This window comes from Hoplias malabaricus, chromosome Y (genome assembly GCF_029633855.1).
Source record: "Hoplias malabaricus isolate fHopMal1 chromosome Y, fHopMal1.hap1, whole genome shotgun sequence".
Lineage (NCBI taxonomy): Eukaryota > Metazoa > Chordata > Actinopteri > Characiformes > Erythrinidae > Hoplias > Hoplias malabaricus.
In genome coordinates, this window is record NC_089820.1 from 3740119 (window position 1) to 3766260 (window position 26142).

The 26142-nt window shown below is 38.4% G+C and overlaps 2 protein-coding genes and 1 pseudogene across 3 annotated transcripts; all 3 read right to left on the reverse strand.

Moving 5' to 3' along the window:
* Positions 1-2295: 2295 nt before the first annotated feature.
* On the reverse strand, positions 2296-6126 carry LOC136679451 (protein adenylyltransferase FICD). 2 transcript variants are annotated; one of them, XM_066657971.1, is made up of 4 exons: positions 6039-6126; positions 5649-5726; positions 4687-5019; positions 2296-3982 (listed from the first exon to the last, which is right to left on the reverse strand). In XM_066657971.1, the coding sequence occupies exons 3-4, from the start codon at positions 4955-4957 to the stop codon at positions 2904-2906; spliced, it is 1350 nt and encodes a 449-aa protein (XP_066514068.1). In that variant the 5' UTR covers positions 4958-5019; positions 5649-5726; positions 6039-6126; the 3' UTR covers positions 2296-2903. The 2 variants fall into 2 exon arrangements, with proteins under 2 accessions (XP_066514068.1, XP_066514069.1); XM_066657972.1 differs by lacking the exon at positions 5649-5726.
* A 10854-nt stretch (positions 6127-16980) lies between these two features.
* LOC136677837 (chemerin-like receptor 1) lies at positions 16981-17934 on the reverse strand (annotated as a pseudogene).
* Positions 17935-24902: 6968 nt separating this feature from the next.
* On the reverse strand, positions 24903-26142 carry LOC136679532 (chemerin-like receptor 1). Its single transcript, XM_066658122.1, has one exon. The coding sequence runs from the start codon at positions 26132-26134 to the stop codon at positions 25127-25129; it is 1008 nt and encodes a 335-aa protein (XP_066514219.1). The 5' UTR covers positions 26135-26142; the 3' UTR covers positions 24903-25126.

A 26142-nucleotide genomic window follows, 5' to 3' on the forward strand; every position in this document is an offset into this window, starting at 1 on the left:
TATATAAACAAATGTCTTATTTCACTCCTATTTTCCCAATATCTGTGCAGGTTCGCTGGTCAGAAATAAAATAAAATGGCTACGTTCTTACTGTTACTGTGCAACCCCAAGTTCCTGTCACCAAAGAGATCTAAATCGGCCTGTTTATCTAACATGGACCATTAAACCTATGCTAAAATAACAATGATGACACGGTAAAAGCCAGGTCTCAATAATTTAATAAACCTTTACCACATACGGTAGTAGAATAACATCATGTGTCAATAAATAAGCCATCCATTAAATACACAAAAAAGAAAGTGCTTCATGGTGCAAACTTCAAAGATGAGGCACAAAGTGATGATACTGTGGAATTGTTGATAAAATGAAATGAAATTTCAGTAAAGAAACCAGCACCACAATAACAGACCATATCCCTTTACACCAGTTTTTCCAAAACTAATCCATTAGTCAGGAAAGTAGACCATAGTTTGATGTAAAATGCTCACAGTGGTGGTGATGGAAACCGGACACCTGTCTCTAAAAACTCCCTCAAAATAATTTAGCCTTTTGTATTCAGATGATAGATACTTGGTTTATAAACCTCTGTGTTTCTTTATTAAAACTACATTTCACTGCTAACACCATTCAGACAATGCCCAATGGACATAAAATCCAAAAATGAGTTGAATCACAAGGTCTTTATAGCAGTGATCTACATACAACACTGAGTGAAATAGGTTTTGCCAAAGGAAGGGAAGGGAGGGGGGGGGGGGGGGGAGTTAAACCTAGAACAAAACTGAATTTAAAATTCCCAAGGGTGCTGAAAATCAAACGAAGTCAACCAAAGTGTTTAGTAAACCAATAGTTTTGCTGGGCATTGCTGGCTTAACCATACGATGTTTTCAGAAAATCAGACAATACAAAACAAAACACAACAAAAGTGTGTGTGTGTGTGTGTGGGGGGGGGTTATCCCATTCAGTTATAAAAGACAGGCAGAAACGTGCTTGGATATGGTCAAAGAAAATTAATTTAAAAGCATTTCTAATGCATTCAAAATTATGGTGCACAGTGAAACACTTGTATGACCCAATTATTAACATGCTAAAGCAATTATGTTAGTTGCTAGTTTTTCTAAAATAAAATTTCCATTAAATTGTGCAACACTTCCAAATCGCAGATACCATGAGATCTGCAATATATCTAAAGCATGAATGTAACTAATTATTAGTTTTCTGATGGTCAGGGAAGTTGCCCCTGGTCTTGTGTGCCATGTTTCTCCACTGACACATGAAGCTGTATTTAGGAAGTCTTTATGACCCAGCAGGTCCAACTCATTCTTAACACTGAGAGAGAGAGAGAAGCAGCATATGATGCAAGATGTGTTAACGCATTCTAGAGGGTTGCTAGGGATTTGCTAGGTGATACTAAGATTGTGTAGTGATTAAAAGTGTACAAGCTCAACCACGATGGCAGTTGGACTGATTGTGAACTTGTGCATACTGATTCCTATATGTAATCATAGTGGTCCCCACACTGCAGAAAAATGAATACCTTGGCATTTTCAACCTAATCAACACCTTATATCTAGTCAATATTAAGACTGTTCAACTTAGTTCTAGATGCTTATCAATTGTATCACAGCATGGATCATAATGTCACCATTAAAAGGGGCCCTTTCAGTTGACAATCAAGTTTCTTGTTAACATGACGTGTTGTTTATATGCTAGAAGACATATCATGAGTTAAATAAACGTTCAGCAGCATGGCTGAGAATTTCAGCTTTGAAACTGCAGCAAGAAACGGTACCAAATCACACAGCCTGGGTTTCACACAAGAAAACAATCCAATTAGTTTGCAGGGCAGGGTTTCTTAGGTAAACTCAAACTGAGATAAAGTCAGGGACTAACTGCATAATCTGTGTTTACCTATTGAAGGCAAAGGTGCAGAGTTATATCGAAGCCACTTTTAAGGCATTAAGGTATTTGTGTGAGTGTGTGTAAATACCTTATAACAGGGGTGTCAAACCAAATCCACGGAGGGCCGCGTGGGTGCAGGTGTTCTTTCCAACCACGCAAAAGCCCCACACTACTGAAAGTCAAGATCTATTGATTATATCCAATGATTAAAAACAGGTGGAATGAGGTGTGGCTTCTGCGTGGTTGGAAAGAACACCTGCACCCACACGGCCCTCCGTGGATTTGGTTTGACACCCCTGCCTTTTAAGAATGTAATTCTGATGAACCGAGATCTGTTTTTAGGGTTTTAAGCCTTGACTGAAGGGCAACCTGTTTGCAGTTTCAATATTGGTCCAAATCAATACCTTTTTTTTTTTTTCAGCCCCAATTAAAACAAGTAAAACCTACCTAGGAAAGAGTTAAATAATATTAATAATCTTACAGGGGAGAAAAAGAAAAAAAAAAAATCAGTATATTAGACTGACTCACTACATTTAAGGACATTATTTGTTGCAGTGAAATCTTATTCATACTGGGTCAAAGAAGGATTGGGCTTTTGTTCCTTCTAAAGGCTAACATCTGTCTCAAATGATTAATCGGATTAATGTCTTTTGTTAGTGATTGGCAGGGACAAAAGCTTACACCCTCATCCAACTTTTACAAAAACCAGAACATGGTGCAGATTCTCAAAACCAGTGTAATTATATAATTGTAGTCATATGCAAACATTGATGCATCCCTGGTCCATATATACGTTGATTGTCTAAATTAAAATAACTGTGCACCCCTTACAGAGAACACACTTCTGTACTTTGTGCATAAAGCATTATTATTGTTTTGTTTTTTAGCCAAGTTTAGTTGGGGTGTGCCAACGTTTGCATACAACTGTATCTACTAGAGACCCAAGCGACCATCTTACTACGATCATTATTTCGAGACAATTCTGCACCTCTTCAAAGCCCAGGTCAATTATGTGCAGGTATGGTCTGTTTACAGTTCAGACAGGTCTGACTGCTAGCATCAGGCAGTCCGACTGCATGCTCAGTGGTCGCTATGAGCAACGTGTCTAGCGTCATCTCTGTGCACTTGGCAATGAAGCGTATGAATGGCCTGACATCACCTTCGTTTGCCGTGTCCAAGGCAGCGTAATATTCTGCCCTCTGCTCTTTCCGAATGGTGATTGGAGGATAGCTGGCCTGCATCAACACCAGGTTCATCAGCAGTCGTGATGTCCTTCCATTTCCGTCCACAAACGGATGCACATAAACCAGTTTGTAATGAGCCAATGCGGCAAACTCCACTGGGTGGAGGTTCAATGTCTCCTCCGAGTTCAGCCACTGCACCAGCTCCTGCATGTGGCGGTCCAGATCATTGGGGTGAGGCGGAATGTGGTGCCCAACAAAGACTTGGTTAGTCCTGAATCTGCCCGCTTCTACAGGGTCAGCATATCCCAAAACACGGCGGTGGATTTCCAGAATGTTGTTGATGGTGATGGCACCAGTGCGAGAAAGAAGCGTGGTGTTGATGTACTTCATGGCAGCATCCACACCAATGGCCTCATTCTGCTCCTGCAGACTCTTGCCCGGCACAGCGTAGCGCGTCTCAATGATGTGGCGGATCTCCGACAGTGTGAGTGTGTTGCCCTCGATGGCCACTGTGTGATAAATATGGTGATAGTATGTCTCTTCCATGATGCGTCGGAGAGCTGAGTTGCCCTTGGGGATGGACATGAGGCGTCGAACTTTGCTGTCGATAATCCCAAAGTGACGCTGGTCAATTTCTTCCACCAGGGGAAGAGTGCGGTCCCGGCTCACTAGTGCCCTCTGGTTACATGGCGAAATGGCAAGCGCTTTGCTGTACAGGTGATCAGCCTGTACCACGTCCTTCTCCTCTTCTAAAATGCTCCCTAACTCTGTTAAGGCATCCACAAAGTCAGGGTTCATGTTGAGCGCATGGATGAGCAGTTTGTGGGCCTTCTCACGTTTCCCCTGTTTCTTCATCTCCAAGGCCTGCTGGAGAGCTGCCTTTGCCTCCAGCTGTGTTTCTGTGAAAAAAATAAGTAAATAAAGTAATTGATTTTATACTAAGGGGCACGGTGGCGCAGCAGGTAGTGTCGCAGTCACACAGCTCCAGGGGCCTGGAGGTTGTGGGTTCGATTCCCGCTCCGGGTGACTGTCTGTGAGGAGTTGGTGTGTTCTCCCCGTGTCCGCGTGGGTTTCCTCCGGGTGCTCCGGTTTCCTCCCACAGTCCAAAAACACACGTTGCAGGTGGATTGGCGACTCGAAAGTGTCCGTAGGTGTGAGTGTGTGAGTGAATGTGTGTGTGTCTGTGTTGCCCTGTGAAGGACTGGCGTCCCCTCCAGGGTGTATTCCCGCCTTGCGCCCGATGATTCCAGGTAGGCTCTGGACCCCCCGCGACCCTAAATTGGATAAGTGGTTACAGATAATGGATGGATTTTACACTAAAATCGTTTCACATTTTGCATCTGTTTAATCAACTAGGACATGTTTGACATCTTAAGGTTCCCAGATAGCAGATACATTTGGATCTAACGTGTGTCACTTTTGGCACCTACAGCTCAGTTACGACACTGGTAAGTGTTGAGTGGGCCAAATGTAATGAGCCTGGCCTGACTTTAGGGAACACAACCAGACTTTTAAATCACTGTTGTACCTTTAAAGGTACATTTACTCACTTATGAACAATAATGTACCAGCATTAGCAAAAAAATTGTTTACTCTACTTTACCTTTACTAGGCTTGGGCTTCTGAGGCAGGAGCTCGAGAGCCGTGTAGGGAACAGTGAGGCTGGTGGAGTGACCCACAGAGCGATGAGTGCTCCCCCATAGCTGACAGCGCAAGAGGGAGATGCCCTTCAATGTGGCACAGCATTGCTCCTCCACACCCACTAGAGGGAGCAGCAGGACCAACACTGAACCCAGCAGGACAAACAGAACAGGTCCCCAGCCCCATAGCAGAGGACTACTGCTGGCGTGACGTAACACCGTAAGCGCTGCCATCAGTCCAGCTGTGGAGTTTTCTTTAGCCACATATAGGGCATTCTGACGATCTGGAGATCACCCTGTGAAGGAGAATTAGGTCAGGTTCAATTGCAAATCAAGCAGGGAGATGAGACCATACAGGAAATATGGAATAGTCTGGAGCAACTGCACATGAGCCTACAGTAACCATTCACAATGATCATTGTTATTTCAACCATCTTTAATACTTGACCTCACTAATGTTCTCCTGGCTAAGTGGCTTCAAATCCTCAAGTCCAGTATCACACTGTGGTATGCATAACCACTGGTGGTGCATGAAGCTGCAAGAGGTGGCTTGTCAGATGACCACAGAATATATTTACTACTAGTTAATAATAATTGATAATTCTTCATTTTTGATTTGTAAGTTACATAAATATTTCACAGTGTTTATAATTATGCTTTAATACACTTTTTAAATAATAATATTAATAAAAAATAAACACTTGGGCTCTGCATACACCATAGTTCATTACAACTGTACTGACCTGTCATGATAGCCATATTAGTTCATAAGGAAAAACACTGACCAGCCTGCTCAGGGCAAGGCAACATAAATGATGAGTTTGAACGAGGTATAATTGTGGGTATCATAGTGAATATGACACCCCAAGTGTCACGTGTGAACTATGAATTTAAATTTTGTTTATATATATATATATATACACACCAAGGTAGAATTCAGAGACTACATTCAGACATTCTTTACAGGCGCATGTTTTTCTGCTGCACTCTTTAGGGTGGAAATCTGGAATAAAGTAAAAGCAGCTTTAGTAACTTTGAAAAAACAAACAAACCGAGGTTCAGAAGTACAATATAGATATATGTCGATTAGAATGCAGAACCAGAAGCTAAACACGTAAATAAAGGTATGAACAGTTAGCTATTTAAAGTGTGGTTATGATCTTTCTTGTTCCCGTTGGTAGTAAATGTACCAGCTGCGAATGCTCCGATCATAACAGTGTAACATCATTTGTGATGAAAAAAAGAGTCCCAAAAATTATTTTAGGTTTTAACCGCCTTTACTGACCACTAACCACCACACAAATAACGCCGTTACCTGCTGTCGAGAAGACGTTAATCCTCAGAAACGATGGAAAACTCTTCGGCTATGTGGATTTCAGCTCTTCTGTCACCGGCGCTAGATCCGACCCAGTTGTAACCCGTGCTCTGATTGGTTGATCTGATATTGTACCCCCTCGCTGACTGGTTCGTTGCCGCATTACGTCCGTCTAAACAGCAACACGTTGGGCGCATCGTAGGCGTCTGTGATTGGTTAAAATCGTCCTGACCGTTTATTGGTCAAAACAAATTGTTCATTCGCTCACTGGTTTATTCATTAATTCAGGTTTTGCAGAATGTGAGAAGTAAAGAAGCGCATGATTGTCGGTTCTTTAGTTTAGGATTTATATTTTTTTCACTGTAACTTGTATATCCAGAAATAATCAATTCTTTATTTTCTCTCATTCCCGGGAGGTGTACGCTGCTGATAGCCCTGATACTTTCTTAATTTCTTCTTCCCACATAGTTGTAAATAGACACACCCCTTCTTGGTTAAACGACATGTGTCCCGCATCGTTATTCGTCATGTTTTCTTTAAACAGAAGACAACCTTAACATCCACACGAATATAAATAAAGGCAATTTATTATTAAATTGTCGTATCTTAGGGGCCAAGCACTTGCCTTCATCTTTTTCTTAAACTCGTTTTACATGGCATCAATAATTCTGAAGCTGTATGTTTAAGATAAAATATTGGATACTGTTTCTACTGTAATTTGCACCCCTCAGTAAATATATAAATAAATAAATAAAAATAAATGTACATTTTTTGTTAAAATAATATCTCAAACTGTACTTTGGAGAAATGTTCATTCATTCATTCATTGTCTGTAACCGTTGGGTTCAGTGGGCAGTGGGTCCAGAGCCTACCTGGAATCATTGGGCGCAAGGCAGGAATACTCCCTGGAGGGGGCGCCAGTCCTACACAGGGCGACACACACACTCACACACACACACACCTACGGACACTTTTGAGTTGCTGATCCACCTACCAACGTGTGTTTTTGGACTGTGGGAGGAAACCGGAGCACCCGGAGGAAACCCACGCGGACACGGGGAGAACACACCAACTCCTCACAGTTGGAGAAATGTATGTATGGAAATATCTGAAGCATCTAGACATAGTGAGGAGGAGGGGTAGCATGAGTCACACTGTTATCTGTGCATGTCAGCTTGTCTTCTTATGTAAGGCTCTTCTGGTTTTCTGCTGTTATCTGTGCTATCTTCTGCCTGATGGCTGATTTTTATAATGCTTTCTTTCTTATGTAATTTTGAAAGTTTTTTTCAGTCTGTTAAATTCAATTGAATTTGAATACAGATTGAATACAGATGTTATTTTGTGGCCAAAAATATCATCTGTAGTGAAATATGTAGGGCTAAAGTGAAGTCCTAACATATACTCAGGAACCATCTGGACAATGCCACCAGACAATTACTTCCCCATATTTGAGACCAGGCTTGTATCTGTTTGAATGTGGAGACACATATATACTCAAAACTTACATTATTCAAAACAAAACACATTTGAAATTCATTCATTGTCTGTGGAAGGAAACCCACACAGACACAGGGAGAACACACCAAACTCCTCACAGACAGTCACCCAGAGCAGGAATTGAACCCACAACCTCTAGTTTCCTGGAGCTGTGTGACTGCAACACTACCTGCTGCCACTGTACATTCGCAGTCCACATGTGGGGCATAGCCAAAGAATTATTAAATAAACAACAAATAATATGGTGCAGCATGGCTGTGATTATTTTCAAATGCCGACTACCAAATCACAGCCAGGCTGTATAACACATCTTTGAGTTTGTACTCTTTCTCTTTGGAAGCATTTATAAACATTTTTTTAAAAATAATGAATATCAGTTGTGTTTCCTGTTCTCCATGCTTTTGTAAATGGCTTTCCACATGAATAGGGCTGTCCTGACTTTTTAAAAATTATTTTAAAATAATGCACTTTTGTTATTGGTTTAATAATTTTCATTCTTTTACCACCCTCCCTTTGAAAGTTTTTGTAGCCCTCAGTACGATTATCTGAGCCCAAATTTCTCAGCATAGTTTGTACGCATTCGGTGCTGAACCTTGCCACTGGAACAGTTATCCTCCATGTTCAGAAACATTTGGACCTGCAATGGAAAAGAGGCCTAAGAATCAACTTAAGGTAATATGTACATGTTTGTGCAAAATTTACAGCTTGTGTCCATTTTACATTTTTGTTATTTCAGTCACTGAACTCTTCAAACATTTGTTGAAAGGTAGCCTTTAGTAGAGAAAGTATTGTTCCTCTCTCCACTCACTCTCCACCTGTTCAAGATCAATCTTTGACAGAAATTCACAGCACTGTTTCTTACAGTCATTCCCATTTAATATATAAATGATAGGGTTAAGGACGAATTGCACAGGAACATTTCAAATCCCAGTCATCTTTGAACATTGAGATGATAAAAAATGGTGTAGAGAGACAGAATAAGCAGTCAGGCACGGCCAGACTCAGGTACCAGGTGCTTTTGACTGACTTCTTCATCTTAAAACTGACAGATCACCAAGCCATTTTCAGCTATACCCAGGATTAAGATGAATACAGTTACCACAGCAATGACAATACAGTCCGTGTCCCAGTCCTATAAACTATCAGAAAATTTGTCACTGTGGTGGTACCCTCAAGGGTCCATTTCAGTACCTTCAGTTAGGAAACACGATTGTACCATTTTCTATAATGTTTCTAGATTGTTAAATTGTTTGTATTGTGGGGTGTTCATACACCATGACTTATATTTTGTTCTTTAATTTTACACAATTCTATTATGAATGCTTTCAAATATTCTTCTTCTCCAGAGAATGGAACCAACCCTTACTTTAAAACCACTGTTGTTACTTTTTAAGGTACATTTACACTGTTTGTACCTTAATGTTCTGGTACAGTACCTTTTTTCTTAGAGTGTAGTCAGGTTGGTATTGTTTGTAGATATTCTGTTTATTCAAGATATTCTGTTTCTGGCACTAAAATCATGATGCCTCTTGATTCCGAGAAGCAAAGGTAGCTGGCTTACAACAAACATTGCTGAAACATTGCACATGATTGCTGCTTCTGAGGAAGCAGAGCATTTTTGTTTGTCATTCTGCCACTCCTTCAGAGGCTGCAAGATAAATCAAGCATGTAAAATGTACTTCTTTAAAATCTGACTTACAAGTCATAACTAAAACATAGCTCAAAGGCATTATAACATTTCTTGCAAACAGAAGTAAGTGTATAGCAAAGAAAGTAAACTATATTGCACCTTTATTTTTTATGAAGTAATTTCTGGCAGGTTAACCACAAGGTTCTAGGCAGAGCTTTGCCAGTTTATCGTGTCATATTTCAAAATCTCCCACCAATATGAGCTAACCAATCACATTCATCCCCACCTGTTGGCTGGTAGCAAATTACATTTTTTCTTGGCTGCCTCTATAACCATATGTTGTCATTTTTCACAAAAGATTTTTGCTTTTCAATTTAGATTTTATGTGGTTTATATGGAGATGTGTGTGTGTGGTATTGGCACAGCTGAAAGTGTCCAGAGTGGGTGCACCTTAAAGTAGCTGACCTTACACAACTTCACATGATTAATCACTCAGTATAAGGGGGTTCTCAATATATACATATTTATGGAACTTACCAAAAACCTATACCTAAAAAGTATTTGTAAGTATTAGTGTTTGTTTATAACGAGGTGCCAATGATTTCTCTCCAGCAAAGTTTCTTAATATTTTATTGTTCAGAAGAAGAAACACATAAAAATAAACAGTGTTATGGAGAGGAATTGGTGGCCACCCTAATCATATCCCTTCATGATCCAGCTCTGATTATGACACGTCAATGTGTGTTTGTGCGGAACGGTCAGAAAGGAGAGTATGTCTGTGAGTGCACTCACGACTGGGGAATTACCTCTGGCTGACTGGGTGGGCTTCGATCCAATTTGGGTAGGCCCCTGGCATCCATGAATCACAGTCGTTATTAAAGAACCTTTAAAGAGCCACACCCCAAATTCAGCAGAGGACTGTGATTGGATAGTGAATACTTTTCGTTGTGGCATGAGGACAGCACTGTTTTCAGCTGAAATACAATTCCTGCTTTGCCTTTTGCTTTGGCACGTTTACATCACCACACAATGGAAAACAATACAGTTGAGCTGATTGCATTTTTAGGTGGGTTGTTTTGAATTCTGACACAAATCCAGCATTTTATCTTTTAAATGGAAATTGACACGTATTGTTTTTTCTGGTAAGAGACAGAGCGATGTTAAATCAATGTAATGAATACTTGCTTTTCATTTTGGCATGTTTAAGTATGTCTGTGCTTAAAAGTAATCTCATGTATATTGCAATTCAGTGTGACGTCTATTTTTGAAGTTCCTCAAAATGTAAAGCAATACAGTTTTGTACTGGTTACATTTCCAGGTGATTGTATTCAATTCTGACACTAATTCAGCGTTTCATTTTAAATGTGTTGTTTTTCAGTAAAGAGTTCAAGCAACGTGAAAAAAATGGAATTGTGGTTTTGCTTTTAATTTTTGCACGTATTCTGCATGTTAGTATGGAAAAGCAATGATGTGTATGGATTGCATTTCACATTGTAACTATTGCAGTGATTGCTATTCAATTTGGCATTAATTCCTCTCCATGCAGTTGTAGACACAATCTGCATTTATATGTGCATGAGCAGTAGAATCATACACTGCATGTTGGTGTAGATAAGACACCAATAACACTGAGACACCAACTCAGATAATGAGTCTCCATCATTAAGGACAGCAAAATTCAGTGCATATTTTCTTTCTGAAAGATTCAGAATATTTAACAGAATTGCACAGAATTTCCATGCATAGTTGCAATAGCCTGCAATAATATATAAATGGCTGTAGCTGTATCCACTCACTATTCTATTTGTTCTTTTTGTACTCGTACTACTCCTATTCTGTTGTTATTTATGTACTTTGTTTGTAGTATGTTGCTATGGTTTTCATGCAATAACCTAAAATCTTGTGTTTAATAATAAAGTCTTACTTTGTGGTTGGCTGTTTATTGGTTGGTTGGTAGAGTGTTCAATATGTGATGCAAGTCATTTCCGCCTGTTCTGTGGAGGATAGTGAAACATACCCAAGTTTCTGCTCACTAGAAACACAGGATTAGCCTTAGACTTGGTCTATTCTGCCTGAATATTTTCTATCTTGTTTAATATATAAAACTGGTCCTGAGAGTGTGAACAAGGAGGGGTCAGAACAGAGGAACACCCCATCCCTTCCCGTTCTCTTTCTATGTGTCTATTGCTGCTATTTTGTGTTTGGTTTGGGTTGTGATTAACCTCATAGGGTGTATATGAGGCTGAGACAGCCCCATGTTGAGGCGTTGCATGTTTGTCCTGGGCTTTCTGCCCTAGCCTGACATGGAAGAACCAGCTTTTCTGACCAACTCTATTTCTGAGTTTGTGATTTTCTTTCAGTTTGTGTTTTCTATTTTTCGGGTGGGATCAGAGTTGTGTATTCCTCTCCTTTTTTGTTCACTTTTAGTTTGTTGTGTATCACTTGTTATTTTTGTTATATTCTTACCCCAAAAGCTTTTGAGAAAAATAAAAAGCTTTTTTCTTGTATTTGATCTGGTATCAGGTCTGAGGACAAGTCCACTCTAATTATTTTAACAGGATGACCTGTTAAAATAAATCACAAAAATGAGTGTAGAGACAGTAGGTTATTTTAAGATTTTGGATGATTTGTGTGTATAGCACATCAGTCTTGTGTGTATAGCATTTCTTTTCTGCTACTGTAGACATTCTTACTCAATGGTATTTTTACAACATATGAGTGCTGGGGTACAACACATAACCCGTACCTGGATGCAAATGCAGTAGATGTCCAAATTGTGGTTGATGGTTAATAACTTCTGAACATCATTTACACAAATTTTATTTATGTATTTTATTAAAATCTCTGGATAAAAATATAGTTTGTGAAATGATAAAACAAACTACACATATCCCCACTGCATCACAGTATATTATACACCCCATATCCCCAGTTTCATCAATCTAGATAGTGATGACTGAAGTTTTTATTTGCAGCATATACTTGTGCCTCTAATTGCAACTTCTTATTGAACAAAACTATATAAAACGACAACTTACCTTTACAGTGCAATTGTTAGAAGTGACATGCATTAAGTAAATATTCATATTCTTCACAGAGGGCCGTGCAATAGCTCCACTTTGGGAACCACTGCTTTAGTGAATGTAAATGAATATGTAAACATGCTTAATATCTCCACTTTTCTGCATATTAAATGCAACATAAATTATTCTTGAGGACTGCTATCCTCATAGCAAACCAAACTCCCCCTTGTGTTTGTTTTCATTCAGAAGCCTTCATGATTTAAGGTGGAACGGTATATTTGTGTAAGAAGCAGACAGACCAAAAGTGCTACTAAACTCAAGTTACAACTGAGTCTCTGTGGTAATTCAAACAGTGATTAAAAACTTACAGACAAGTCAAACTTATGCCACGTACAAACAACAGTCATTTTGTCCCTCAAACACAACCATTCCACTTCAAAAAACTTAGAGCTTCTGAATATTAACAAACCAGAGAGAACAGTAGATGTCCTCTAAGTTAAGTAATACATATGAAATGGCAAAAATAAGTCTTAGAAGCTTAGAAGCACCAAAACTATAAGAGCAATGTAGATTTTGCTATTTTTTCCTTAACAGGTAAGCAAGTAATTTATGAATGTAAAAGTACAGACGTTTATGGGCAACGTGTAAACTAAGTGATGTATGTGTTTTAAATTAATAAAATTAGTTTCCCGAGCAAACAAGGGATGTAAAGACAGTGATTTTGTGTTTAAAAATATTAAATTTGGGGTTAAGAGTTGTTGCATTGGTGATTTTAGCCTTATATAGCCTTATATGCCTGTTTAAGTGGAAATGGAAATTCAGATAGGAACCTGCACAGTGAATAGCTCCTGTATTAGCCTTGACAACTGACTCATGTAAGGTGGAACTAAATCTTTGAATACGAAAATTGTGAATAATAACCAAACATCTGCCTCATAAAATTGCATTTAAGAAGGAAGGGAAGAATTGTAAAGAAGATACAAGTCCTTGTCCACAGAAAAATGTAAGGTGGAAATTAACACTAAAATACGACTCTGATAAATACAGAAAAGTGTACATTGTTTCACTAAAACATCTAGCTATACTAACAAAAGGCAAAATGAGAATGAGCCGTCACTGTTTTTCCTGTATCCACCAGATCCATATCCAGCATTACAGATCCTTAACAGCCAGTGACACTGACTTTCTGAAGTACTCCAAAGCCCTTATTTATCATAGTAGTTTAAGAGTTGCTCATAGAATGCTGACTCAGAGCTAAAAAGTCAGGCGTATTCAACAGTGGTTTCTGGCCTTACTTTACAGGAAGATTTGCCTGGATTTCTTGAATGTTTTCACAATATTATATATGCTAGATGGTGAAAGATATAACTTCTCTTCAATCTTGAGTTACAAAATGTCCTGTTTGAACACTTTGGTGTATACATGGTAATAGTAGAGTGATTCATAATGGTTTCTGTCCCATTTGATTTAGGGATGTTTTAAAAATAAAAAGTGTTCAGTAAAAATTTAGAAAATCAAATTTTGTATTTTAAATAGCATTTTGTTAATCCCCGAAGGAAAATTAGCTTCTTAATAGCAGCTTACAATAGATAAGCACAATTATAAAAAATACAGAATTAAATAATAAAAATGAATGCTATAAAATTGCTATAAAATAAATGTAATATACATTATACAGAGAGAATATACAGTGCAGACACATGGATTGGGTAATAGCAGATGAAGTGTACACAGCAGTAAAATGCTACATAGTGTAACACTGTTAAATAAATGTTTTGTCAGTTAAATAATTGTTCTGTATAATTAAGAAATAACAAAATTATTGCAGTTTACAATTTCAACAACGTTTTACAATGTCTTTTTGAGGCAACTGTTCATTCTCTGGCATAGGATGAACCCAAAAGCGGTAATAGTTGTTTCTCTGACTATGTTCTAGTCCTCCTACTCCATCACAAACGTAGTCCTTTCTCTGTAATGTATTAAAAAGATTTACTCAGAAACTAGTCAGGGCAGGAATGTAGGCAAAAATGTAAGCAGTTTGTAGAAAAATAATTATTTTCCCTTCTGTTTAGTTCTATTAATAGTAAAATGATATGGCAGTGATATGGCAGCCAGGAGACAATGGAAGTAACATGATTTTGAAAGGCTTTCTAAAAGTTGGACTTTGGTAGATTGTGTAGTACAACAGCATAGCAAACAATGACAGGAATGTGGTCAGAAATCCAAAGATGAATTTGTGTTATAGTTATCATGCTCAACATCTTGAAAAGCCACTGCCTGTTGGACCAACAGACATGAAGAAAACTAGAATTTCTAGCACAGATGCTTTTCTTATGTTGTGCTGTTTCTGAGCCCAAATAGGAAACATTATAACCATGCTGTTTTACACTGATGATGACAAAGTTGTGATGATGACGAAGATGGCCATGGACATGAAAATGGAACCTAACTTGCATATGAAACACCCAGATGTCCACAAGTATTTGTCCATATAAACAATGTTAAATTGCAGAAATCTCATACAGTGGTGCTTCAAAAGTCTTGAGAAATAGACTTTTTTTAAAGACTATTAATATAATTTATTACCTACACTTTGTATTATCTTCACAGAAAAGCATAAAATGAAACCAGGCACATGCACAGGTCAGTATGTCCAATGTTGAGCATTGGTTAGAGGGGTAAAAAGCAAAGCAAAAAAACTCCCTATTGATATAAGAAGTAAAAGATGTAGAGGTGACATTTTCTGAGTAAACATTTTTTTGTTTTGTTTTGTGTCATGTCACAGAAGATGCTGAGTCAGGCACCACAGGCTTTCTAAATGCATAACTGGCTCAGTTTGCAGCACCAGTTGACATTGTTACTCAAGTACTGCTTTTGATACAATCCTCACCTGGGTATTGATACTTGTTATCTGAACTGGTTCATCTACTAAATCACAGAAAACAGTTCAGTATCATGTTAGGACACACTTCTTCCACTTCTGTCGTCACTCAGGGGTTCCACAAGGATCAATTTATGGACCTTTGACATTTACCATTTACATTCTTCCCTAGCTGATCAGTGTTGAAAATGGAACATGATAAAACGCAGGAACATAAAGAAATACAAGACTAGAATGAACTTAACCCAATTTACCTCAAATATGCATTACCAGAGGCATAAAAGCCAACCAAAGAAAACAGGAAAGTGCTTGAGATTGAGAACCGGAACAACAACAAAACAAGCATTACTATGAACTTGACTGCAGAAAAGACAAAAAAACCTGGTTGGGAGCAGGAGTCAAAACTGGCACAATCCTGGACTTTGACCAATAAATGTCACTGAAATTTCCTTGCAGCTGCTCCAAGACTGGCTCCCGTTTTTTTCAAATCATCCACAGTAGATATTTTTAAGTCATTAATTTATTCATTCATTGTCTGTAACCTCTTATCCAGTTCAGGGTCACGGTGGGTCCGGAGCCTAGCCAGAATCATTGGGTGCAGGAACACATCCTGGAGAGGGCGCCAGTCCTTCACAGGGCAACACACACTCACATATTCACACCTACGGGCACTTTTGAGTCATCAATTCACCTAAGTGTTTTTGGACTGTGGGAGGAAACCAGAGCACCCAGAGGAAACCCATGCAGACACTGGGAAAACACACCAAACTCCTCACAGATACAGTCACCCAGAGCGGGAGTCGAACCCACAGCCTCCAGGTCCCTGGAGCTGTGTGACTGTGACACTACCTGCTGCACAATTTTTAAGTCAAGTTTTATTTACTCAGTATTTATTTAAAAGATTTGTGTAGGCTCCGGACCCACCGTAACCCTGAACTGGATAAGGGGTTACAACAATGAATGAATTAATGAAATCATTTGTGTATACTTCACAATACTTTACAATTAAAACATAAATCTCACAGTTATGTGGAATTTACTGATAACAGATTTGTGAGAGTTCAGCTCTTCTGACAGTTTGTTAAAAGGGGAGAAAATTGAAAAATAGAAGAGATCATTGAAGGCTTTGCATTACCAGTGGCCAAAATGTGAAATATTGTGAGGAGCACTGGACTGTAAGTGCTGTCCATGGCAAGTAATGCTTATAGAAAAAAACACACTTATATCCACAGCAAAACAGAATTTATCATCATATTTATTTAAATTTTTATTTCATAACATATTTGTTTCCCTTGTGTTTGTATTGTGTAACAGCTAATAAATGTTATGACAAACTTGCTACTGGTCACGTCATAGCAAAGCCCCTCCCCAAGACCATTGACAAAATTCTGACCCTTTTGAAAACAAGTAACTAACATCAGAGATTTCACAATTCAATGTTTAAAAATAGAATTTATAAATCGTTTTAAGAAAAAGAAGAGAAAAATAAAAACATCAAAAATCTTGTATGAAACCGGTCACAGGATAATACACACTCACCCAGCGCACTCTTACACTTACACCTACGGGCAATTTCACACAAACTGGAAACTGGATCACCCGGAGAAAACCCATGCAAACACAGGGAGAACATACCAAACTGAAAATAAACAGGAAACACTAATATGAATTTAAAAATAAACACTAATATTTAAATGATGTGTATTAAAAAAATTAAAAAATATAATTTGATACATATACATTAAATATGCTAAAGGCTCTGATGGTACCAGGACAAATAAGGTATTTACAAAGTTAGTTTGAAATAAATGTATGGCTGTTTGTAAAGGTGGCAATAAACTGTTTCTTATTTATTTATTTATTTATTTATTTCTCACACAGAACAGATGAAATGGTGGTGGTATGTTGGCTTTATTTGTGGGTCAGAATTGTCCCTCTGTCAATGTTCTGGTTGTCCTCCTCCTCCATTGCATTTTCAATATTTGACAGAATTTTATAAAATTGCTTCTTAAAGTCCTTCCCCATGAACGCATAAAGAAACGGGTTCAGACAGCTATTAGCACTGACGAGAATGAAGCCAATTAGTCCTAGAAATTTATTTCTTTTTTAGTTTATTTTCATCAGCGTGTATATGCGATAAGGCAGCCAGCAGATAAAAAAAGTGGCACTCAGTGCCGTCATGATCTTGAAAGGCTTTTTGGATTCCACCATCTGCATGGTCTTTAGTTTTCGTTTTATAATGACGCAACAAGCAATCATTATCAGGAATGGGATCACAAAACCAAATATGAAGTCATATATAGGTATTGCTTTAGAATTACTCATTTTACATTTCTCATTGGTCTCATTGGTTACCGTTTTATTCTCAGAGTCATGGATAATTAGCGCTGGAACACTAAGTATTGCAGAGATGAACCAAACTAAAACAACTATCACAAAAGCCTTTTTCACTGTGCGCTGAGTCCGAGCCCAAACTGGAAACATAACAATCACACAACGGTCCACACTGATGATGGTGAGGAGGAAGATGCTGCAGTAGAGATTTAGAGAAATATTTAAGTAAATTATATTGCACAGGAACGGTCCAAAAATCCAGATGTGTGTGATTCTATAAAAGACAAAGGAGGGAAGGAAGGAGCAGAACAAGAAGTCGGACACAGCCAGGCTCAGGTACCAGATGCTAATGACCGACTTTCAAACTTTAAATCCTACAATCCAGATCACCAAAGCATTTCCAGTAAGACCCAGGACAATGATGATCACGCTGGACACTAGGTCGAATATATTCAATGGACTCATGTATGTGTCATAGCTCTTGGGGCCATTTTCAGGAAGGATTGTTTCTGTTACTGGGGTTGAAGTCATGATGTCTCAGTTCTATTAAGGAGACAGAAATCAATATATGAATTAATGTTCTGTAAGGTTTTGTTATAAATAAGCAGAAATATATTTGTCCACCATTTGCAGAGAAAAAATATCTACTAGTGAACACTGCATGGCTTTGTTTTATGGAATATTTAACTATAAATAAATATCTTTATATATGTTTAAAGAAAATAAAAAGACTCACCAGCCAATGGCTGCTTCAGCACACTGCTGCAGAGCTGGTAGCATTGTGGCTTAAGATGAGCAATGATCTTTTATTTTATCAGTAAAATTTTGTACCATTCATATCCTTTCTGTGGCGTGTCAGAATTCAAAGGAACTTTCTACACTGTGCCCCTGTAAAAATTGTACATTGCACGCTTTAGTCATTTGTCATATACACCACAGTTCATTTGTTTAAACAGAGAAGCCTCAGAATGTTTTAAAGTTTGTTTATCACAAGCTTTAACCATTTTCTATTGTTTAGCATCTGAGTGTTCATCTTACGCATGAGCAGTTCTTGTGTTTAGCGTGTGTGTGTGTGTGTGTGTGTGTGTGTGTGTGTGTGTGTGTGTGTGTGTGTTTGTGTTTGTGTGTGTGTTTGTGTGTGTGTGTGTGTTTGTGTTTGTGTGTGTGTGTGTTTGTGTGTGTGTGTGTGTGTGATCTGAGAATATAAGAGCTGTTCCAGAATTTTAGTCAGCAACCAAAAAGTGTTATTTAAATATTATTTTAAAAAAAAGTAACGTAACATACATTTTCAAGAATCAAAGGTAATTTTGGGATACTGCAATGCCAGATCCTATTTTCTGGAAGACTTTTTTGACAAAGAAATTGCAGCAGAAGTAGCACGGTGGCTCAACAAGTGTCAATGTCCCTTAGCTCCTGCGTCCTGTATTGTGAGTTCAGTTCCCACCTTGAGCCACTGTCTGTGAAGAGTTCACCCTGTATCTGCATGGGTTTCCTCCAGGTGAAAACCCACAGGTTGAGAGGTGGAGGTAATGTTTGAAGAAGATGCCCAGTACTGCTCAAAATGGTTTGACAGGTGTGTGGCAAAAGAAAAACAAATATACTCTCTTAATCATGAAAAGTGTCGATGAACAGCTGTTCATAAATCAAAAGATTGATTATGTAGCATCTGCTCTGGTTTGTTTTTATGAATTCTCTTTAGATGTCTTAATTCCCATAATCTATGATTGACTTGAAATCATGCCTTCTTGTGTGACATTCAAACATTCAAATCCACCTGGTTCTTCACTGAAGGATTTTTTTTTTTTTTTAATATATATAAATTTATATATAGATATTTTTTTAGTTTAATCTGGCACTGGCACCCCATCCAGAGTGTGTTCTTTCCCTGTGCCCAGTGATTCCAGGTAGGCTCCGCACCCACCGGAACCTTGAACTGGATAAGCAGTTACAGACAATGAACGAATGAATTATATAATTTTTGTTTAATATCTATCTCAGATTATCATGCCCACTGTTTATTTGTATAAAAGGACAGTCAATGTCTGGCTCAAGAAATCAGTATAATAAAGTTGCTAAATGCAGGGAGAATAAAGGAAAACCATTGCTGGAATAAGCCAGAAATATGAGGAGAAATGTATGACACTGTGGCATATAAAGTTACAATTTTATAGAATTTTATGAATGCACATTATACAGATACATATTTTTAAGGGATGGGGTAGTGTCTGTAGATTCTACAGACTAATGCTATGTAGATTCTACAGACAGTAGGATATTCTCGTCTTGTGGGCGCCAGTCCTGGCTCTAATTTTCCCAGTATTCATCGCACAAGAAGCCGATGAGGAAGCTACACGATTGACTATAGGTTTTCCAATTGAAAACTGTGGGATCACTGGGTTCAGTTTATATATACTGTCAATGTGATATATTGTTACTCATTCACTTACTACCTTAAGTTTCTCAATAGTGAGACCTAGAGTATAAAAGAGGTCATAGCATTAGTACTGAGAAGTTAGAGAAGTATGAAAATGTACTGTTTCATTGTTAGTTGATAAGAGTTGTGTAGCTAAATAAATACTCTCTGGCTTAATGGTTAGCACGTTCGCCTGCCAGCGCTGGATCTTGGGTTCAAGTCCCATCTGGGTGGAGTTTCCATGTTCTCCCCGTGTCTGCGTGGGTTTCCTCCGGGGACTCCGGTTTCCTCCCACAGTCCAAAACATGGAGGGTAGGTGAATTGGCTTCTGTTTAATAACTGTCCTGGTGTGTGAGTGATATGGATTGGCACTCTGTCCTGGGTTAAACCATAGTGCCCGATGCAGTCCTCCAGGTGGACGGTCGTTCCTGGTCGAGAGTACGCTGTGCGCGTTTGGCTGCCGCTTCTCGCCAGTGTGTGTGTGGATTGAGTGTTCTGAGCAGTGTGGATTGTAAAGCGTCCTTGGGTGTCTAGAAAGTGATCTATATAAGTGTAAAGATACATACATACATACATACAGTGGCGACAAGGATGGGATCCTCCAAAGAAAGGGGTGATTTTGAGCAAAAACAAGCAAACAAAAAACAAAAACAACAACAACAACAACAAAAATAACAGTTTAAAAAGGTTGAATACAGACAAGTCAAAAGTGTTGTAAGAAAAAAAGAGCATTGCATCATTTCAGATTGGGCAAACAGCCAAATAAAAGGAAGTGCAGGAGGATTTTGAGTCAAATTTGCAGAGGCTGGAACAGTGGATGATAGCAATTGAAGTGGGGGGTGAGAAAAACGTCAATGTGTCTCACTATGCCACACAAACCCAGCAGAATCTTGCCAAATGCTCAGTGAAAGATTAGCCTCCCATAACAAGAAAAATCCATAGTAATTTTTGAAGGATTCTGGTTTCAGAAGAGAAATCAGTTAAAAATGAGACATGGCTGATTATATTGTGGCACTAAAGCAGCTTTCAACTAATTGTGATTTAGGAGATCATTTAGATGAAGCACTTTGAGATGATTTTGTTTGTGGAATAAAAGGAGAAGCTATTCAGAGAAAATTGTTGGTGGAACATGCTCTCATTTTCAAAAGTGCCTGTGATATTGCATTGTAAATGAAAATAGTGTTCAAGAACACACTGGACCTTGCAGGAAAAATTAAAGAAACAGAAACAGAAGCTGTAAATATACTTGCTAGCATGAAGGGAACCAAAAGGTGGTGGAAAAGAAAAAGTAAGGAAGAAAACATAAAATCATCAAGAACACAGACTAAAGCACACCGACCTTGTTATAGTATGGTGTTTTGCCCATACACCACAAATGTGCAAGCTCAAAACAGAAATGTCACCATTGCTTTAAAGTGGGACATATTGCTCAACCATGTTGAGGCAAGAAAAAGTCAGGACAGACTCAGTATGTCGCTCAAGGAGCACAGTCTGCAGCAATCAGGGGACTGCTGCTGGAGTCAGTGCTTCAAGTGCCACCACAGATCGACGTATCCAGGACATGGGCTACAACTGTTACATTCCTTGTGTCAGGCCACTCATGACTCAAAGTGGCTTACCTGGGCCAAGGAGAAAAAGGAGTGGACTGTTGCTCAGTGTCCAAAGTTTTATTTTCAGATGAAAGAAAATTTGTATTTCATTTAGAAATCAAGGTCCCAGAGTCTGGAGGAAAAGTGGAGAGGCACACAATCCAAGCTGCTTGAGTCTAGTGTGAAGTTTCCACAATCAGTGATGGTTTGAGGAGCCATGTCATCTGCTGGTGTTGGACCACTGTGTTATATCAAGTCCAAAGTCAGCGCAGCCGTCTACCAGGAAATTTTAGAGTAATTCATGCTTCCCTCTACTCACAAGCTTTATGGAGATGCAGATTTCATTTTCCAGCAGGATTTGGCACCTGTCAACACTGCAGAAAGTACCAATACTTTGGCCAGCAAACCCGCCCAGCAGCTTTATTCACCTTCAGCCCTAAATGTTACAGGTAAAGTCAAATTCAGGCTGCAGACAATGGCACAGTGGAACGGTTTGCTTTTCAGGTCGAAAGATACCTTAATACGGTGTAATCTTTAAAGAGGTCGGGTGCTATATATATATAATGATGTTATCATTAGTGTAGTGATTTCTGGGAGAAGGGTCTGGCTACAGACATGCACTCACTGCTTCACATGCACCGCCAGTCTATTCATCAGTGCACTCTCAGTCACGGAAACGGAATTATTTTGTGTCTGTTGAGGAATATATTTGTGCTTGATACTCACGGCCGGTGTGAGTGACTACATTGATTAAAGCAGTGTATCGTCTGGTGTGAAATTAGCTTTGCGATCAACGGTATGCAATATTAAATAATAAATAAAAATTGCATTCTCCTGTGTGTCATTCTGGAATGATAAGGGAATTAAGAAAATTACAACCTTGAGTAAATCCTGTCACTCTGCTGAGCAAAGACATATGGCGTACTGTTGGGCTGTAAGACTGACACTGAATGGACATTAGCTTTGTCAGACTGATTGTTGAGAGTACTCGACTCAAGAAAAGTACTCAAGTTTAACAAAACAAAATTGCTTTATTGATAAGAGCTTCGGCTTATAGAGATACACAGCACACACGTGAACTGGGAGCGTTCCAACCTACAGAGAGAGAGAGGGCGCAGGTTACACACTAAAAAGTGCACGTCTACTAAAGGCATGATATACCGTTACTCTACACTGATAATAACGGGATGAAATAGTGATTATGGTACCTTAAAAAAATCATCCCTACCGCATCGATAAATTCTGTTCTATTAGCAGAAACAGCAAGCCTGAAGCACATTCAATGGAAGCTGTCATTATATATAGCACCAGAAATCACTACACTAATGATATAGTCATCATATATAGCACCAGAACTCTACAAAGATTACACCGTATTAAGATATCCATTGACTCATAAAGCAGAAATGGTGCAGTTTCTGTCATTGTGGCAGAGAGTGCATTTGCATGTGACGTCGCGGAGGCAGAGAGTGCATCTGGCAGCAAGTGCATGTCTGCAGCCAGACTCTATTGATTTCTGGTGCTGTATAATGACAGCGTTCACTGAATGTGCTTCATGCAGCAGAGCACTAGCTTGTGTAGCAGATATGAAATGTTATTTTTGTTTTTATATTAGGTAAAATTTATTAAGGTCAAATTGTTTATGATTTATGATATTTAGTATGTACTTTATCTTGTGTGTTTTGAAGCGATTAAAAAAGGAGTAAAAAAAATGTTAAAATAAGTTTAAATCTAACAGGGAAATCGGTTAAAAATCTGCGCTCTCTCTTTAAGAAAAGGTACATGATTCATGAGCTTGCGCTCTCTCCTTTTAGAACGCAGGTATGCTATTTTATTGTCTGTCTTCTGTTTTTGTACTGGAAAAGATAGTGTTGGAGACAAAATGTCACCTTTCCATGTAATTGTGTTTGTAGAAAATTGCAGATGCTTAACTATTGCATAATTAATGCACAATTATTCAGCATTTTTGAACAATATGAAATATTTTCCCAGCTTAGATTATTAACACTTGTGTACTGTTTACACTTTGTTGTTGTATTTTGGTTCTCAATTTAAATGTTTTGAAGACGGAAGATAATTGAATAATACTATTGTCCATTGTTATTATATATTCAAAGCTTTACAATTTGGTAATTGGTACTTTAAATATATTATGTATTTTCATTTATTGTTTAATTTATGTAAACTTCTCATGAAAGAAATTAATTATATTTTGTAAAAATGTATCTATTCAATCTGCAATAAATGCTGAAAGGAGAGGAGTTTGTAGTGCCTTCTCACAGACAACGATGAACTGTTTTCTTTTACAACACAGAAGTAAATGAAGGAGGTAACAGTTCCAGCTGCTGTGTAATTTGACTTCAATGCAGAGTGGGTTCTGTGGGGCGAACAGTTTGACACCGGTTACAGTTGTTGTTTCTGCTAATAAAACAGACCTATTAACCTTCATGGTAGGTTGGTTGTCACATGATCACATAGGCATCATTATTTGATTCCATTATTATCAGAGTATAGCGTAACTATGTATATGATGGATTTAGTAGACATGTGCACTTTCTAGTGTGTACCCTGCTCCATCCCTCTCTGTAGGTTGGAACGCACCCAGTTTACATGTGTGCTGTGTGTATCTCAACGAGCCTAAGTTCTTAGCAATAAAGCAGTCTTGTTTGGTTAATCTTGAGTCTTTTCTTGAGTTTGTACGCTCAACAGTCAGTCGGACAAAGCTTCATAGTCCAACAGTACGTGGTTTGTCTTTGCTCAGCAGTGAGCAGATTTACTCAAGATAGTTGTAATTTGACTGTAATTGATACTAAATATCATACGCTACAAAGCCAAGTTTTATTCAGTGTAATTTTCATATCCTTATATCAAACTGCGTTCATCTCACTCCTCATGCTAATAAACTCTGTTTCATTGTTTCTTTGGCATTCACAATTGTTATGGTTCCTTTTTGTATCTTTGTTCCGATCCTCATTGTGGTTTAACCCAGTCCTCCATGGTTCTGCTTTCTGTGTTTTCCATGTTTACATTCAGTTTATTCTATATTTTGTCTAGTGTCCAGTTCAAGTTTAGTTTGCTTGTTGTTAATTATTAATATTTTCTCTTTGTTTTAAAATAAATCCTCCTTTGCACTTGCAGGTTGTTTGTGTGCAGTGCGTCAGAAGAGTTTTTTGTAGTCGTTACACCTGGGTCTGCATGGGTTTCCTCTCACAGTCCAAAATCACAGGAAGTTTTTCACAGGTATTGAGCATGTGAAATTGTTCACAGGTATGAATGAATGGATGAGTATGAAATTATCCATGTGTGAGTGTGTGATGCCTTGTGATGGACTGGCATCCTGTCCCATGTTGGTTCCTGTCTTGCGCCTGGTGGTTCCAGGTAGGCTCTGTACCGCAATCCTGAACAGAATCGTTCAACTTAAAGAAGATGAATGAGGGAATGAATAAATCTCGGATACTCTTGGGCACAATGTTTTGTACTTTATCCAAAATGTCCAACTCATTACAGATAAACATCAAACATGTAAAGGTAAAGCAAGGAACATAATTGTGGGAAATGCAGTTTTCTTATTATTAAACATGGAATTGACAATGATAAAAAACTCAGTAAAATTACAAATATATAAATAAAAAATGAATTAATTCTTGTTTTGTTTCAACGAACATGTACAATCATCTGAGGAGTTGTTTTTTAATTAGCAGGCAAGTTTTAACTGATTGCTTCAAACAACAATTGAAACTTTCTCTTCAACATTGGAGCTATTAGCTGTTACTTGGACTGTATTCTGACCATCTTCCTCCTGAATGGCATTTTCAATCTTTGACAGAATTGCATAACACTGCTTCTTAAAATCCTTCCCCATAAAAGCATAAAGAAATGGGTTCATACAACTGTTAGCATTGGCAAGAGTGATGCCCAATACTTTTCCGATGTTGACAAACATTTTGGAATGCTTATACTTTAACTGCAGAAGGGCAAAAGTGTGGTATGGCAGCCAGCAAATCAAGAAAGCAGCAATCACAAGTGTCATGGTTTTAAATGGTCTTTTGAATTTTCCCATCTGATTGGCTTTTAGCTTTTGAACAATGACAACGTAGCAGATGACAATAATGAGGAAAGGAATGACAAATCCAAAAATAAACCTGGATATCACTGTTCCAGTACGGTTTTGATCATTTCTGTAATTTCTGAGACACTGCTTTGTCCGTTCATCCTGAATGTCTCGGAAAATAGCCATCGGTATGCTAAGTAATGCTGACAGGACACAAGATAATAGGACTGCCAGAGTGGCCTTCCTTATGCTACGCTTATTCTGCACCCACACGGGAAACATAACAATCACACAACGATCCAGACTGATGATAACGAGGATGAAGATACTGCTGTACATGTTGAAGTACTTGATGAAATACCTGAACTCGCACATGAAGGACCCAAAGACCCATTCATTTTTGATCTTATGGGCGACTCCAAAGGGAAGGGTACAGCAGAAAATTAAGTCAGAAATGGCCAAACTCAGGTACAAGGTGCTGATGACTGATTTCTTCATCTTAAACCCAGTAATCCAGATGACCACACCATTTCCAGCAATACCCAGGATACAGATCATCACATGGGCTACCACAAAGAAAATGCATGTTGTATCCCTGCAAGGTGATTTAGTTGAAGTCTGGTTTGTGTAGTTTTCATAGGTAAAGTGTTCAGGTTCTGTCACTGGGATTGAAGCCATGATGCCTC

Coding starts and splice junctions, on each gene's coding strand:
- LOC136679451 (XM_066657972.1), bottom strand. CDS start 4,957: ATGGCAGCGCTTACGGTGTTACGTCACGCCAGCAGTAGTCCTCTGCTA. Junction 3,983..4,686: donor GAAGCCCAAGCCTAGTAAAG/GTAAAGTAGAGT, acceptor TTTTTTTCACAG/AAACACAGCTGGAGGCAAAG.
- LOC136679532 (XM_066658122.1), bottom strand. CDS start 26,134: ATGGCTTCAATCCCAGTGACAGAACCTGAACACTTTACCTATGAAAAC.